Genomic DNA, 12447 nt, shown 5'->3' on the forward strand with positions numbered 1-12447 from the left:
GAAGTGTGGTAAGCTACAAGCACATCATATCAGGGCCAGGATTTTGGACACCTGAGCTTGGCTTCTGACATGTTACTAAATTGCATTGACCCACTTCCTACCTTTTCACGTATGTGGCACCAGTTTCTTTGTAAATGCTTTTGAACATCTTATTGTGGGGGACTCAAGAAAGAGAACCAGGGATGAGCCTTGGGTGGAGGGAAGAGGCAATAAAGCTATTGAGGAATAGCTGTGTGCATTTGCATTTAGAGGGTGTGTTCACCATTTGCTTGATGATCACTCTCTTCTATGCTGGTTGGTTTTGGTTTTTTTTTTTTTCCTTTTTTAAGTAGAAGGAGAGCAAAGTTAAATTGCTTGGCTCAAGTGTTTCTGTAAAGCTGGCGGTGTTCACTTGCTTCTTTGTCTTCACATTCCTCCTTCATCCTGCACACATGGTTGCTTCTCTGCAAAGCAAAGAGGACGAATCTCTGACATTCGAATCTCCTATGAAACATCTCCTGGGATGTAGCAGCTTGTGTAGCTGGGATAAAAGATTTTGGGACTCCCACTCTGTAGCCTACAAGCACAGCTAGAAGCTGAAGCTTCTCTCTCAAAAGGAAATGCTGAGCATTCAGAGTATCCTGCTTTGTTGACAAGCCAACCTGTTTGTGTTTCCTGGCTCTGCACTCTTGATGTTCTCAGCTGTTCAATCAATTGTGCAGGCAATGTAATTGCCCATTTGTTACTAGGGAAAAAGACTAGCTCAGGTTGTTTCTGTTTGCCGTATTAAATGCCTGAAGTAAATGTTACAGCTTTACTGCTTGCAACTGAAAGGAGTGAGCCACTTGTGTATCAGTTTCCTAAGGAGATTTTAACGTATTCTCTGTTTTTTTGTGGATGTGGTGCTATTTTTCAAAATTTTAGTGGAACAGTGGCTTCAAAAAAAGAACGTGAAGAAGAGTCATGGTGGGGATGCACCTAAATAGTCTGAAGCTCAGGTAGAGGGGTTTGGGATGAATAAGATCATCACAGCAGCAGGAAGAAGACAGTCAGAAGAGGTCTAGCTGCCCTCAGGGGCTGGATACTGCTAACCATGGGCAGCAAAACAGACCTGGAAAATGACCCACTTGTGGTTCTGCTTCCAGACCTTTTTCCTTCACCCTGACTTGAAGCAAAACATTCTTTCTTTGCCCTTACACCTTTTCTTATACCTGCCTTGTATGCCCGAATGAGAAGACTTTTATGTCTTTGCATTGTCAAGCTGCCTAAGAGAAACAACGAGTATGATAGAGGATGTCAAATTCAGGTTTAGGTTTTTTTCCCAATTACTGTATTGTATGGGAGTGGGTGGAGCCCCGGCTGCTTTGCCCTGGAGGGAGCCAAGCTGAGGAGTTAAGGAAGAATTTCGCAACTTCACCCAGAGCCCCTAAGACAAAGACAAACCTTCTAGCCACGGCGACCTGTCCGGAGACCCACAAGCCCCCTCGGGATTTTATGTAGATCTGTTACAATTGATTGGTTCTGTACCCTTTTCCTCCCACCCTGGTGTCCCATAAAAACCCCTGAGTTTCCTCTGGTCAGCAGAGGTTCCTCGTCCCTGGATCCCTTTCGCTGGTACCCTCTCAATAAAGTACCACCTGCGGAAATTCCATACGAGACCTCTCTCTCTCTCACCACGGCCGGCTAAAAGAGGGGCTAACTCACAAGGGCATGAGCTAAGAGCACTGAGCTGAAATCACTGAAAGCTGAAATCACTGAGCTGAAAAATCACTGCTCTGCTCGATGCTGAGAAGCCCCTCTGCCAGCTGAGGAGCGCCCTGACCCCCCAAGGAGCTGTTTCTAGCAAGACATCCTTTGGAGTGACTGTGGCTCTCTGGGTCCCAAGCGGCGGACCCCATCCACCAGCTGGAATAGTATTGTACAATTTTCTACTGAGTGTGTTTGTATTTTAAGCCTATACTGTTTATATATGCTGCTACAATACCACTTACATAATTTTTGGAAGGTTTTGCAGATAGAAACTGACTTCAGTCATGGATGCTGCTGTGGAGAGGACTGAGCTAGAGATGGGATGGTATTGATAAGAATGAGGCTGGATAGGAAAGGCAAAAGGACATGTAGCCCTTACTGTAGTTCAGGAGCAAAGGCAGGGAAGAGATTCTTGGAACAGTGTGTACAGCAGAATTTCTCAGTCTTCCTGCTAAGTCTTTTGGGCTCAAGGAGAGCAAAGAGAGTGTGGTAAAACAAATTCCAGTAGAAAGAAGAGAAAGGGTGGGATCCATGTGAGATGAGTGTACCAAAGTGACTGTTGAGGGAGATGTCTTGTTACTTCAACTCTGGCCTTTTTGAATGTGTGGTAGTGGTGTAGTATTTACCTTTATGATCTTTGGTTTTTATATGGAGAAAAAAGGTACTAGTTTTAGGAAATGAGCTAGATCTCACAGAAACAACGTTAAACTCCCAAAAGTTTTATTGAAGAATTTTACAAAGTTTAACTTTAATATGTTAAAGTTTTTTATCCTTTAAAGTAAATCTGCTCCAAATGAAGTATTTTCTTTAGGCATCAGGACCTGAGTTTGAAGACTTAGTGTGGATTTGAAAAGAGATAAATTTATTTTGTCTAGGCTTGAGAGGAGTTGTTCAAAAGTTGGAGCAGGGGAAATAGGGCATAATTAATTCTCCTTTTTGTGTTTTCCAGAATATCAGTTTCTGCAGACAAGAGGAGAGGGATTTTGGTCTTAAGGGACTTTTGCTCTAAGCTGATTGGCAGTGCATACAATTGCACCACCAGAAAGCAATAAAATAAATATGTAGAGCAACAGTAACAGAAAACAGATGTTTTGTCTTTACTATTAAAGAACTGGAAAGGACAGTAAGAAACTGATGGCAATTGACTCTGTATTCAGGGAGTGTGTATATATATTTATCTCTTGCTTTCTTGTCAGACAAAACGGAAAACTCCATACTGGTGAAAACAAAACATATATTAACAGCCATAGTGTCTTGCTCTGGAAATTGGGGTTACGTGTGCTTAATTTTTCATTAGAAAACATCATGCAAAGGATCCTGCAAGGTGGAGCAGGCAGCTTTTCTCATTGTGTTCTCAGGCCTGTTTTTCTCCTTTGGATAATTCTATAAAAATCAGTCAAATCTGTGATTTAGCTGATAAAAATGTGTGGAAACTGTAAAATATCTCTCTCTCTCTTTTTTTTTTTTTTTTTTTTTTTTGTGTCAGGAGGGAAAATATTTTACCGAGACAGTTATCTCTGAAATATAGTTTAATGCTTTTTAGAGACTGCACATAAAATGGAAATAGGTTTGACATCTTGTATTCTATGTCTGTTGCCATGAACTAAAGTGGTAATTAGTCACCTACGCTGCATCTTCATCAGCACCTTCATTCACTGACTGTAGTACGTGGGATTTTCTTGCTGCCAATCTCAAAGCAAACAAGAAATGGGCTTTAGAAGAAGACATTCTATGTAAGCATTAGCATAGATGAATGTATAGGTATGCTTTGAGCAGTTTGCCTCTCCTTTCATCAGCACACTTTTTTAGCCATATGAAAATGCAAGTGCGGTAACAATTTATGTTGAGAGTGGAAAAGTCATTGAAACTGGGGCATATGTAAAAAGAAATAAGAGCAGACTTCTGGTACTTCCTTTCCATGTGATGATACTGATGCAGGTGAGAGCTGTAGAGTTGAGAGGATGTCCTATCTGTTCTGCTTGAGAACGCTAAGTGACATATTTTAAGCAGAGTACACATCAGTGGCATGAAGGAGAGAAGAAAACTGTGTGAAACTTCATTTTGATTTCTACTTTGGTGCTCTTTCTCTGTCAGACCTACTTAAAAACAAACAAGTGACAAAACCAATGACTAAATCCTTTTTTGAAACGGACAAAAATGGATCCACACATTAAGCTCATTTTTTGCCATGGATTAAAAAATAAAATTACTTATTTGGCATAAAATACTTTAAAGAAGCAGTGAGTATTGCAGCTAAAATACCTTTGAGTTAGTCTGAGCGTAGACTGCTGGAGAGGAAGTTCTTTGGGAAAAATTGTCCATTTGGGGTTTTGGAGTTCAGTTAGGAATTTGTCAGCAGTGCTTTATATATATACAAAGCTCAGGAGCCATGTGTTTTCCTGACTATATTTCATGATGTGAAATGCTGTACTTCATGTTGTCCTGATCACTGTTGTGCTCTTGGTAAAATACTTACCTTTTGTTCTGGGCTATGCTGCTTGAATCACAGCAGGAAGTCTTGCTCAGTGAATTGCCTACAGCACACTGGCGTGGAGGAAACACCAAAGCGCCCATAGGAATCCTGGTTGTCTCCATGATAACACCATGCACAAAGTTCTTGTGACACGTCAAAGGAAGGGCATGTAGGAGTTTTTCACACTGTCAAAATACAGGACTTAAACACATCCCCCCCATGCCCCCACCCCAACAAGCCAGAAAAGCTCTAGCCAGAAAGCTCTGGTTCTGAGCTCTGGCTGTTCTGGCAGGCTTCCACTGCTGTATTTGTGTTGTCACAAGGAAGCTGAAATTAGTTGCCTGCACAAGACTTCACCTCTCACAAGTGTTTAATGTAACCACACTTGAAGGTGTGCTGGTTTATACATGTGGCACATTAACCAACCTCTTACTGCTTGGCCTGCTTCTGTTGTCTTTTTGGTTGAAAACTGATGCCAAGTTATTTAAGAATGTCGACTGAGAGGAAAAATTCCCTGTGTTTAGTAATCGTTGATCTCTCTACGATTAAGTGCCTCCCAAAGGTTTTCTGGCCTTTTCGTTAGAGTTTGCCCAGTAGCCTTTCCGTGCAATGCTGTGATGGCTGCATCCCTACCAAAAAAAAAAAAATTTTTTTTTCCTCCATGCAGGCAAGACTGAGCGTAAAATATGTACAACTTGAAACACTGGTCCATTCACTTCAGAAAACAGCATGTGAATTTCACAAGCAGAGTAACAGTACAAGTACCACTACACCTTCTCTTCTATAAAGATTAAATGTATTTAAAAGTAGAAATATGAAAACATTTGGGGTTTGTTTGTGAATAGAAAACTTATGGCTGGGAAAATCCTGCTATGCAAGTTTTTTTGGTAAGGCTAATGCTCCAGAGAAATGTTTTAATACTCTCCTGCAAATTATTGTATAAAAAGGAAAGAAAAAAGGAAATCATTAGAGAGATTTTACATGCTCTGCAGCAGTGACCATTTATAGTTAGGCCAGATGGTCTTATTAGAGGTCTGTGGAGAATTGAGGCTTTTTCTCTGTAAAGTGTTTTATTGATAATGAGGTAAACTTCCACATTTTTACTGCTCATTGGATTTTCTTCCAAATAATTTTAGGCTATGCGGGAGTTTCTTTCATGATTGTCAAGAAAATCCAAAGTTAATCCTGGTGAGAGGTGTAGGTCTGCTCATTTACTTATGTTTTCTGCTAGTGGGGGTTACGGAGAGTGTTCCTGTGTGCTCTGTCCCCATCGCAGGCTGTGTTTGTGTAAAGGTGGGCTGTTCCTAGGGCCTGATTGTCAGGGCTTAGGTGAGTGGTTTGCCCACCTCTGTGTTTTGTCTCAAGTAGAACAAGTAAAGTTTTTCAAAGGAAAGAGGCATTTAACCAACAAAACATGCATGCAGCAATCTTCTCCCGATTTCAGTCTCCCAATGAGTGTCAGTGTAAAAACTTTCTGAGCCAGAAGCTGCGTCAGAATCATGTTTCAATAGTTATGGACCATTCTGTTAATTATATTTTTTTTTCTGAATGCCATTAAGCTTTTAATTTCCACAGCATCCTGTGATAGAGTTCATGATTCCATTCCGAATCTTTTTTCTCCTAATGGATCTTGCTCATTGTTCCTCATCTCTTCTTCTGCTCAAAAAAAGCATTTCTCATTTAGGATGAGAGTATGTCATTCTCTTATCCTTTTGAAGACTCTGAGAACTGAGTTTTCTGTTTTTTCTTGGCAGGAGCTAGACAGCCTTGTTTTTTAGGTGCTTCAGTTTAAAGCCAGCCTGATCACCCAGTCTGTAAACCGGGATGAGCTCAGCCTGGCTTAGACCTGTGTAGTTTACTCTAAGTCACCTTTTGCAACTCATGAGGTAATCTTATCCTTAAGTCTCAAGTTCTGGTGAAGGATCAAGACACTTGACTGGATTAAATTTATGTAAAGTCAGTGAAGGTGGGACAGAGCTGCAGCTAATATGTATGAATGTAAAGCACTGATCAAATAATTCTATTCTAGTTTTCCATGCTTGTTCTGTTCAATACCATATTAACTGGTTCACAAAGCGTGATGTTTTGTGCCCCTTTACAAATAACAATTTGCCACTTTCAAACATAACTTTAAGATTTTTGTAATATATAGCTCCCCCCCCATTCCTGTTCCTTCAGCTGTGGTGCCTTTGACTGTGTAAGAAAGAAGGAAAGGAGTCTGTTACTGCAAAAAAGAGCTGCATTTGTCTGAGAGAGATTTGGAAACTTGAACAGCTTTATCTCAAGTTTCAAATAATCACTGCAGTCAGGAAGATTACACACTATCTTTTGGCAAGCTTTATAACCATAAAAAAAGCAATCTTGATATAAGTAAGATGACCCTTTTTTGGCTTTTTTGTGGTGTATCAAAAGAGGCTGTACTGACTTTCTTGAATCTATGTCTTGTACTTTATAAATAATTAAGGCTGTTGAAATAAGACTTTCTTGACCAGCAGTTCTGCTTTCCATCTAAGAAAAAAATCCATTTATCTTTTGTTAAAATGCAGCCAAGCCTGCAACAGTTTCCTTTGAAGAATGCTGACTTCTAGTATTGTTTAAATTTACAGTCATGACTCTTCAAGTCAAAAAGAAAAGGTTTGATTCCCAGTATGCATGGTCCTTTGGGTAGCTGGCACAGCACACTTGGAAGGAGAAAGTTACAGAAATGCAAGGGGTGTTTGGGAACTTCAGGGCATTGTAGTGAGTATATTCTGCTTGATAATGGGTTATGCTTTACAGATATCCTTGTAATGCAAAACTAAAATTGCCCCTTCAAAAGAAGCGCATGTAGGGGAGGAGCCTTTGTTTGAAACTGTTGAAATCACTTCTGGGAAAGGTTTTAAACTTTATGTTCCTGCCTCCTCCCACTTTTCAACAAAGAAACACTTCTGTTCTGTTTGCAAAAGAGAAGTCATTAGAATTCTTCACTGTTTACACAGATCTTAAGAGACAGGGTATTTATGTGCCAAAATAAGTCTGTATGCTGCAGTGTGGAGAAATGACAAAAAATTTTTATATTTGAGCAACATTCTATTACATGCCCTGAAACTACAGTGAAAATAGTTTTCTTTTTAGTTGGCACTTTTAAAATCAGATATGCAAGTTGGACAGATGGACATTTAGAGATGTGCTCGAACATCTACTAAATATTTTTCAAACATTTTATGTGATTGATACTGTATTGTGCCAAATACGCAGTAATGATGTTGGGAGATGGAGTGCTTATTATGCCTGTTTTGCTTGTTTCACTGGTTTTTAGTGTAGCTTTTGTATGCAATCCCAGTAGATTTGGAGGGAAGTGATGCATTTTAAGTTTTTCAGTTGAATGGAGAACACAGGGATATAACAGAATCAAAGATTGCATTTTCTTGTTCATCATGGGGGAAAAACTATCTCTTGAGTTTGGTGCTGTTGAATCCCTTGGAGAAGAAAGGGCATGGATCTTCCTTTATGCAACAGTCAGTATCAGAAAAGTTATCAAATGTTAGCTGCAGGGCTTTTAAGACTTGTTAGTCTTTCAGACCAGTATTTTTTTCCCCTCAGAAATTATGGGTTCTTTTATGTGGACAGCATTGCTAAAACTGGTAATAAATGTGTATTTAGGATATTTTAAAATCACTTTCTCACTGGGAGAGAGCTACGAGGGTATTTGGTTTGCGCAAGCAGTGGTGATGCAATAGTAAAATAGCAAACAAAAGTGCTATTTGACTGAGGAGTTTGCTTTGACTCCTACAAACTCGAAAAGAACTTTCCTTGCTCGGTGCTGATAAAGCGATACCTATTGCACCTTCTGTTCCTGTGTGGGACATCCCTGAGTTGTGCAAGTTTTAAATTCTTCAACTTAAAGTAGTTGAATTGTAATATAAACCAGATACATATTGTAAAACTCAGAGTGCCTCCCAAGTCCTGATAAAATTATAATCAAACAGAGGGGATGAGTCAATATGTATCTTTAAAAAAACCCAACAGACAAAACCCACCACAGATTTCTAATTTCTGCTCTTTTTTTTTTTTTCATTTTCTTTTAGTTCCTTGGCATAGCGTTTCTTGGGATTGGATTGTGGGCATGGAATGAAAAGGTAAGTTGAATATAGCACCAAACTGTTTTTCCTCTTTGTCTCTCTTACCCTGATGAAATACTGAAGCAATAATATGCTGCATTATTTTGTTTTCACACACAGTTTCTACTGAAACAAAATCAAGCCTCTCTGTCAAATAAAATCTTAATAAAATCTTAGCTTGAGTCACTTAGAGGAACACTGTTGGAATCTTTCCCAAGAATACCTTGGCAAGAAGCAGTGACTGACACTGGCCCATAAAATAACCATTTCAATCCTTGCACACTCAGACTGCAGCTCAGATACCAGAACACCCTGCTGGGGCACTACGGGCAGTGTGTCCCCAGGAATGGAGGAGAGCCTACATATCTTAGAAGGCAGCTTCCTGAAAAATACCCAACTAGGCTTTGCCTTACCATGGCGTATTAATTGCTGTTCCTCTTAAAAAAACAAACCCAAAAAACTGAAAATCAAGATAAGCCCTGAAAGCCAATGCAAACCTGGGGCAGAATAACTGTTGTTTTTTCTTGTGCAGATGAAACTGGCCACTAAAACACCCTTTGTTGCAAGACTCTAAAATCAGCTTTGAAATGGGAAGTACGTGTGTATGGGGGGTGAGCGGGCAGGGAAAGAGAAAACATTTCTGAACCAAAACCTAGTTTTTAGTTTGCTTGCTGCAGAAATTGGGAAGAAGATGAAATGTCAAGGCATAATTTACAAAACAAGTCAGCATGTCTTGGGTTACTGGGTGAAGAGTTTGGCTTGCTAGAAGACAACAGCTGAAATTAAAGCCAGTGTTTCCTTTTCTTCTTTGTTTAAGAGATTGAAAATTACAAAACCTGACTGTTAATAATGGTGCTGTGATATTCAGTTACATAGTAAGTTTTTCTTCTTTTAATGGAAAACAATGAGTAAGTTATAAATTGATCTTCACTTAAGGCATAATAACTGGTGCTTGCAGCAGAACAAATAACAGATTTGGAAGCTCTGGAGTTCTGCCTCTAAAAAATTCAGGACAAATTTTGAGTTGTTAACTTATATTCTCATTGCTCTGTGTGTGTCCCTTGGATGTAGATCATTACAAACAGTAGTGGGATATTAATTAGCACACACTGTATACACCTATATATAGATGTATATCTATATTTACATGTCATATGATACTGATGTTGGATAGCTCAGGTAGGCTTAGAAAGAGGTGCTGGGACTTTTTTTTATTCAGCAAAGATGTAAAAACATGTTTTATTTAGTACTCTGAACATACTCTCAGAGATTGTAGCTATGTCTAAGCCCCAGAGAACTGCATTGTTTGGGAGTGGCTTTATAGAAAATATTTGAACACTTTTGTGTCATTACAGTAGGTAACACAAATGATTGCTCCTTAGAGTGAATGAGCAGGTAAGGGAAAACAGCTATAATGTTTGAAGTCCTAAGTATGCCAGTCTTAACAGGTAGAAGGTGTTCTAGTGGCATCCTGGTTTGTTAGGGTTTATGTATATTCCGTATGGGAAAGCATGTACCCTTTCCTGGGGGAAATGCTTTCAATTCCTAATTGCCTAGACGCCAAAGCTCATGTTTTTCCTTGAGATTTGGACATCTGTCATCAAGTCATCTTAAACCATTTTTAATCAGATTCTGAAAGGAGGAGAAAATGCCATGTTGTTTTAAGACAAGAAAATAAAACCACCACAGTTTAATATGCATTAACTCTAGCTCCATGTGTAGTAGGTTTTCCAGCTCTATTTTTTTTAATTAGCAAGTGAAATAAAGTACTGTTTATTGGTTTAAAGCACGGGTTTTTCCTTGAAGAATGATTATGCTTCTTTAACTGTTATATTCTGCAGTGCTTAGTAATGGAATGTTTTAGTTCATGGCTAATCAACGATGTTGTATAGGTATAGCTGAACTGCAGAGCTCTTGAGCACAGACAGATTTGAGTTTTGTAGAAGAACTATGAAAAAATTGACTTGTGTCAAAACAATTTGAGTGCTTTATTTCACTCAGCTCTTTAGAGCACAGGCAGTGGCCAAAAGCTGCTATCAGCAGGATCAAGTTCCAGGTGCTCATAGGCCCTGTGTTAGTTAGTGGGGGGCACATCAGTTAGATCCCAGAGTTGTTCTTACTGCTGATGAGGAGTTGAAGATGAAAGCCGAGGAGGTGAAGCCCAGGGCTTGAGAGATCTGTAACATAACTGAAAAGCACTTCCCTATCTAGGCTGCTGCTTGTCTAAGGCTGGGATGGGTATCCCTTAGGCATTATGGGCTGTTGTAATGGTACACTGTATGACAACAAAGCAGCTTGTCAGAGAAGGACCTGGGGGTCCTGGTGTACACAGAGTCAAACCATGAGCCAGCTCTGTGTCCTTATGACAAAGAAGGGGAGTGTGCCCTGGGCTGTATTAGGAGTATTGCCAACAAGCTGAGGGAGGGAGTTCTTCCCCTCTGTTCAGCACTGGTGAGGCCACACTTAGGCCAGTTCTGAGCTCCCCAGTCCAAGAGGGATGCTGACATACTGGAGAATTTAGCAGAGGGATGAATAGATGATTAAGGTACTGGAGCTTCTCTCCTGCAGGGAAAGGGTGAGAGAGTTAAGACTTTTTAGTCCAGAGATGAGTAGGCTCAGGCAATCTTAATGTATGGAAATTCCTGAAGGAAGAACGCAGAGAATGGTGCCAGGCTATTTTCCGTGGTGCCCAGTGACAAAGGCAATGGGAACAAAATGAAAATAGGTGGTGTTTTCCCTGAACATCAGGGAACATCTATTTTATTTTTTTTTTTTTTTTTATTGTGGGGATGATCGAGTACTGGCACAGTTTGCCCAGAGGTGATTTGAATGAAGTCTCTGTCTTTGGAGATTTTTGCAAAGCAATCAGGACATGCTTCTATGCAGCCAGAGCTAGGTGGCCAGATGACTTCAGCCATTCTGTGAAGACTTGCTGCTGCCCCAGTGAACTTGGTTTATTGAACTTGACACTGCTGTTGTGTAATGTGTAAATTTGTAAGGGGTTTTTGCAGGAGTAGGTCTTCAGGACTCCTATTGTAAACTTCATTTGGTGGTGGGGAGGATTTTGATGAACTTCTGTTTTCAATTGTGTGGCTTTATATTCTGCTGTGTAGTTTTGTAGCCTGGCCATCAACTTGTATATACTTTTGTTACTTCACAAAATCTTTTCAAGGTAAAAAGATAGGGTTCTAGGCCACATTAAAACTGCAGGATATAAAAAATAATCCAGACTTCACAGGAGTCCTGTTGGCTGCTGGCTACAACCAGTTTGGGACAGATTTGTGGAGTTGGTGCTTAGTTTCTCTTTTTTTGCTAAGTTGGCTTGGATTCTCCCCTTTAAACTTTCTTGTGAAGAAGAAAAGCACAATATCCAGTCTTGTGGCCTTCCTTACGGCCTTTGCAGGGAGGCAAAAGAGCTCATTTGTCAAGTAGGCAATAGAATTGGCTTGACAGCCAGTCAGCCAGCCCTAAACAAAAGCTGGGCAATTAGCATTCTGAGCCATGAACCTGAAAGAGAGCTGGGGGTGGGGTGGGGGCAATAAACTCTGGGGATGAATAAAGCTGTCTATACATGGTGGTACTGTATAGCTCACAGTCTCGCAGTGTTTTCAGGCATGCCAGGCTTGGGCTTGTACCATTAAATAGTTCATCCATGGCAGCTGATTTCCATCCTCCTCCCCGCAACAGAGACATGAACATTGTTAACATACAAAGAGTCCGTGCGAAACCTCAGCAACTGACAGCACTTTTGCTCTGCAGCACTGGAAAATGCTTATATTTCATTGGTTTTCTTAACCACTTCAGGTCATGTCTTCTGTTGACTCTTAAAAAATAAAGTAGACTTGTAGAAGATGTCTGTTTTCCTCCTTGGTTGTATATATTAGATCTTGTGGTCTTAAGGCTGATGATGGTGTGATACCAGTAGGTGCTTGGGAAAATAAGTTTCCTAGCCACCTGCAGGAGGTTTATGTTCAAGAGTAGTGAGCCTAAGTGATGAATTACTGTTATGTCTTCTGAGACCTTACAAGAATGTCCATAGAGAGGGACTTTTTAGAAGGAAAGCACTGTGGTTTTAAGGTAAACTCTTAAGTAGGAGGTAGCAAAAGTAAGAAATACTAAAGTAGGGAAGAAATCTTTCAAATTTTG

At 40.0% G+C, this 12447-nt stretch overlaps 1 protein-coding gene across 6 annotated transcripts in view; it reads left to right on the top strand.

Moving 5' to 3' along the window:
* TSPAN5 (tetraspanin 5) overlaps window positions 1–12447 on the top strand; it is an 85568-nt gene that overhangs the window by 50763 nt on the left and 22358 nt on the right. For all 6 annotated transcript variants that reach the window (XM_066317908.1, XM_066317912.1, XM_066317913.1 and 3 more), the window contains exon 2: window positions 8269–8319. In XM_066317908.1, coding sequence (XP_066174005.1) covers window positions 8269–8319 — 51 coding nt within the window. The remainder of the gene's footprint in view (window positions 1–8268; window positions 8320–12447) is intronic.

This window comes from Sylvia atricapilla, chromosome 4 (assembly GCF_009819655.1).
Source record: "Sylvia atricapilla isolate bSylAtr1 chromosome 4, bSylAtr1.pri, whole genome shotgun sequence".
NCBI lineage: Eukaryota > Metazoa > Chordata > Aves > Passeriformes > Sylviidae > Sylvia > Sylvia atricapilla.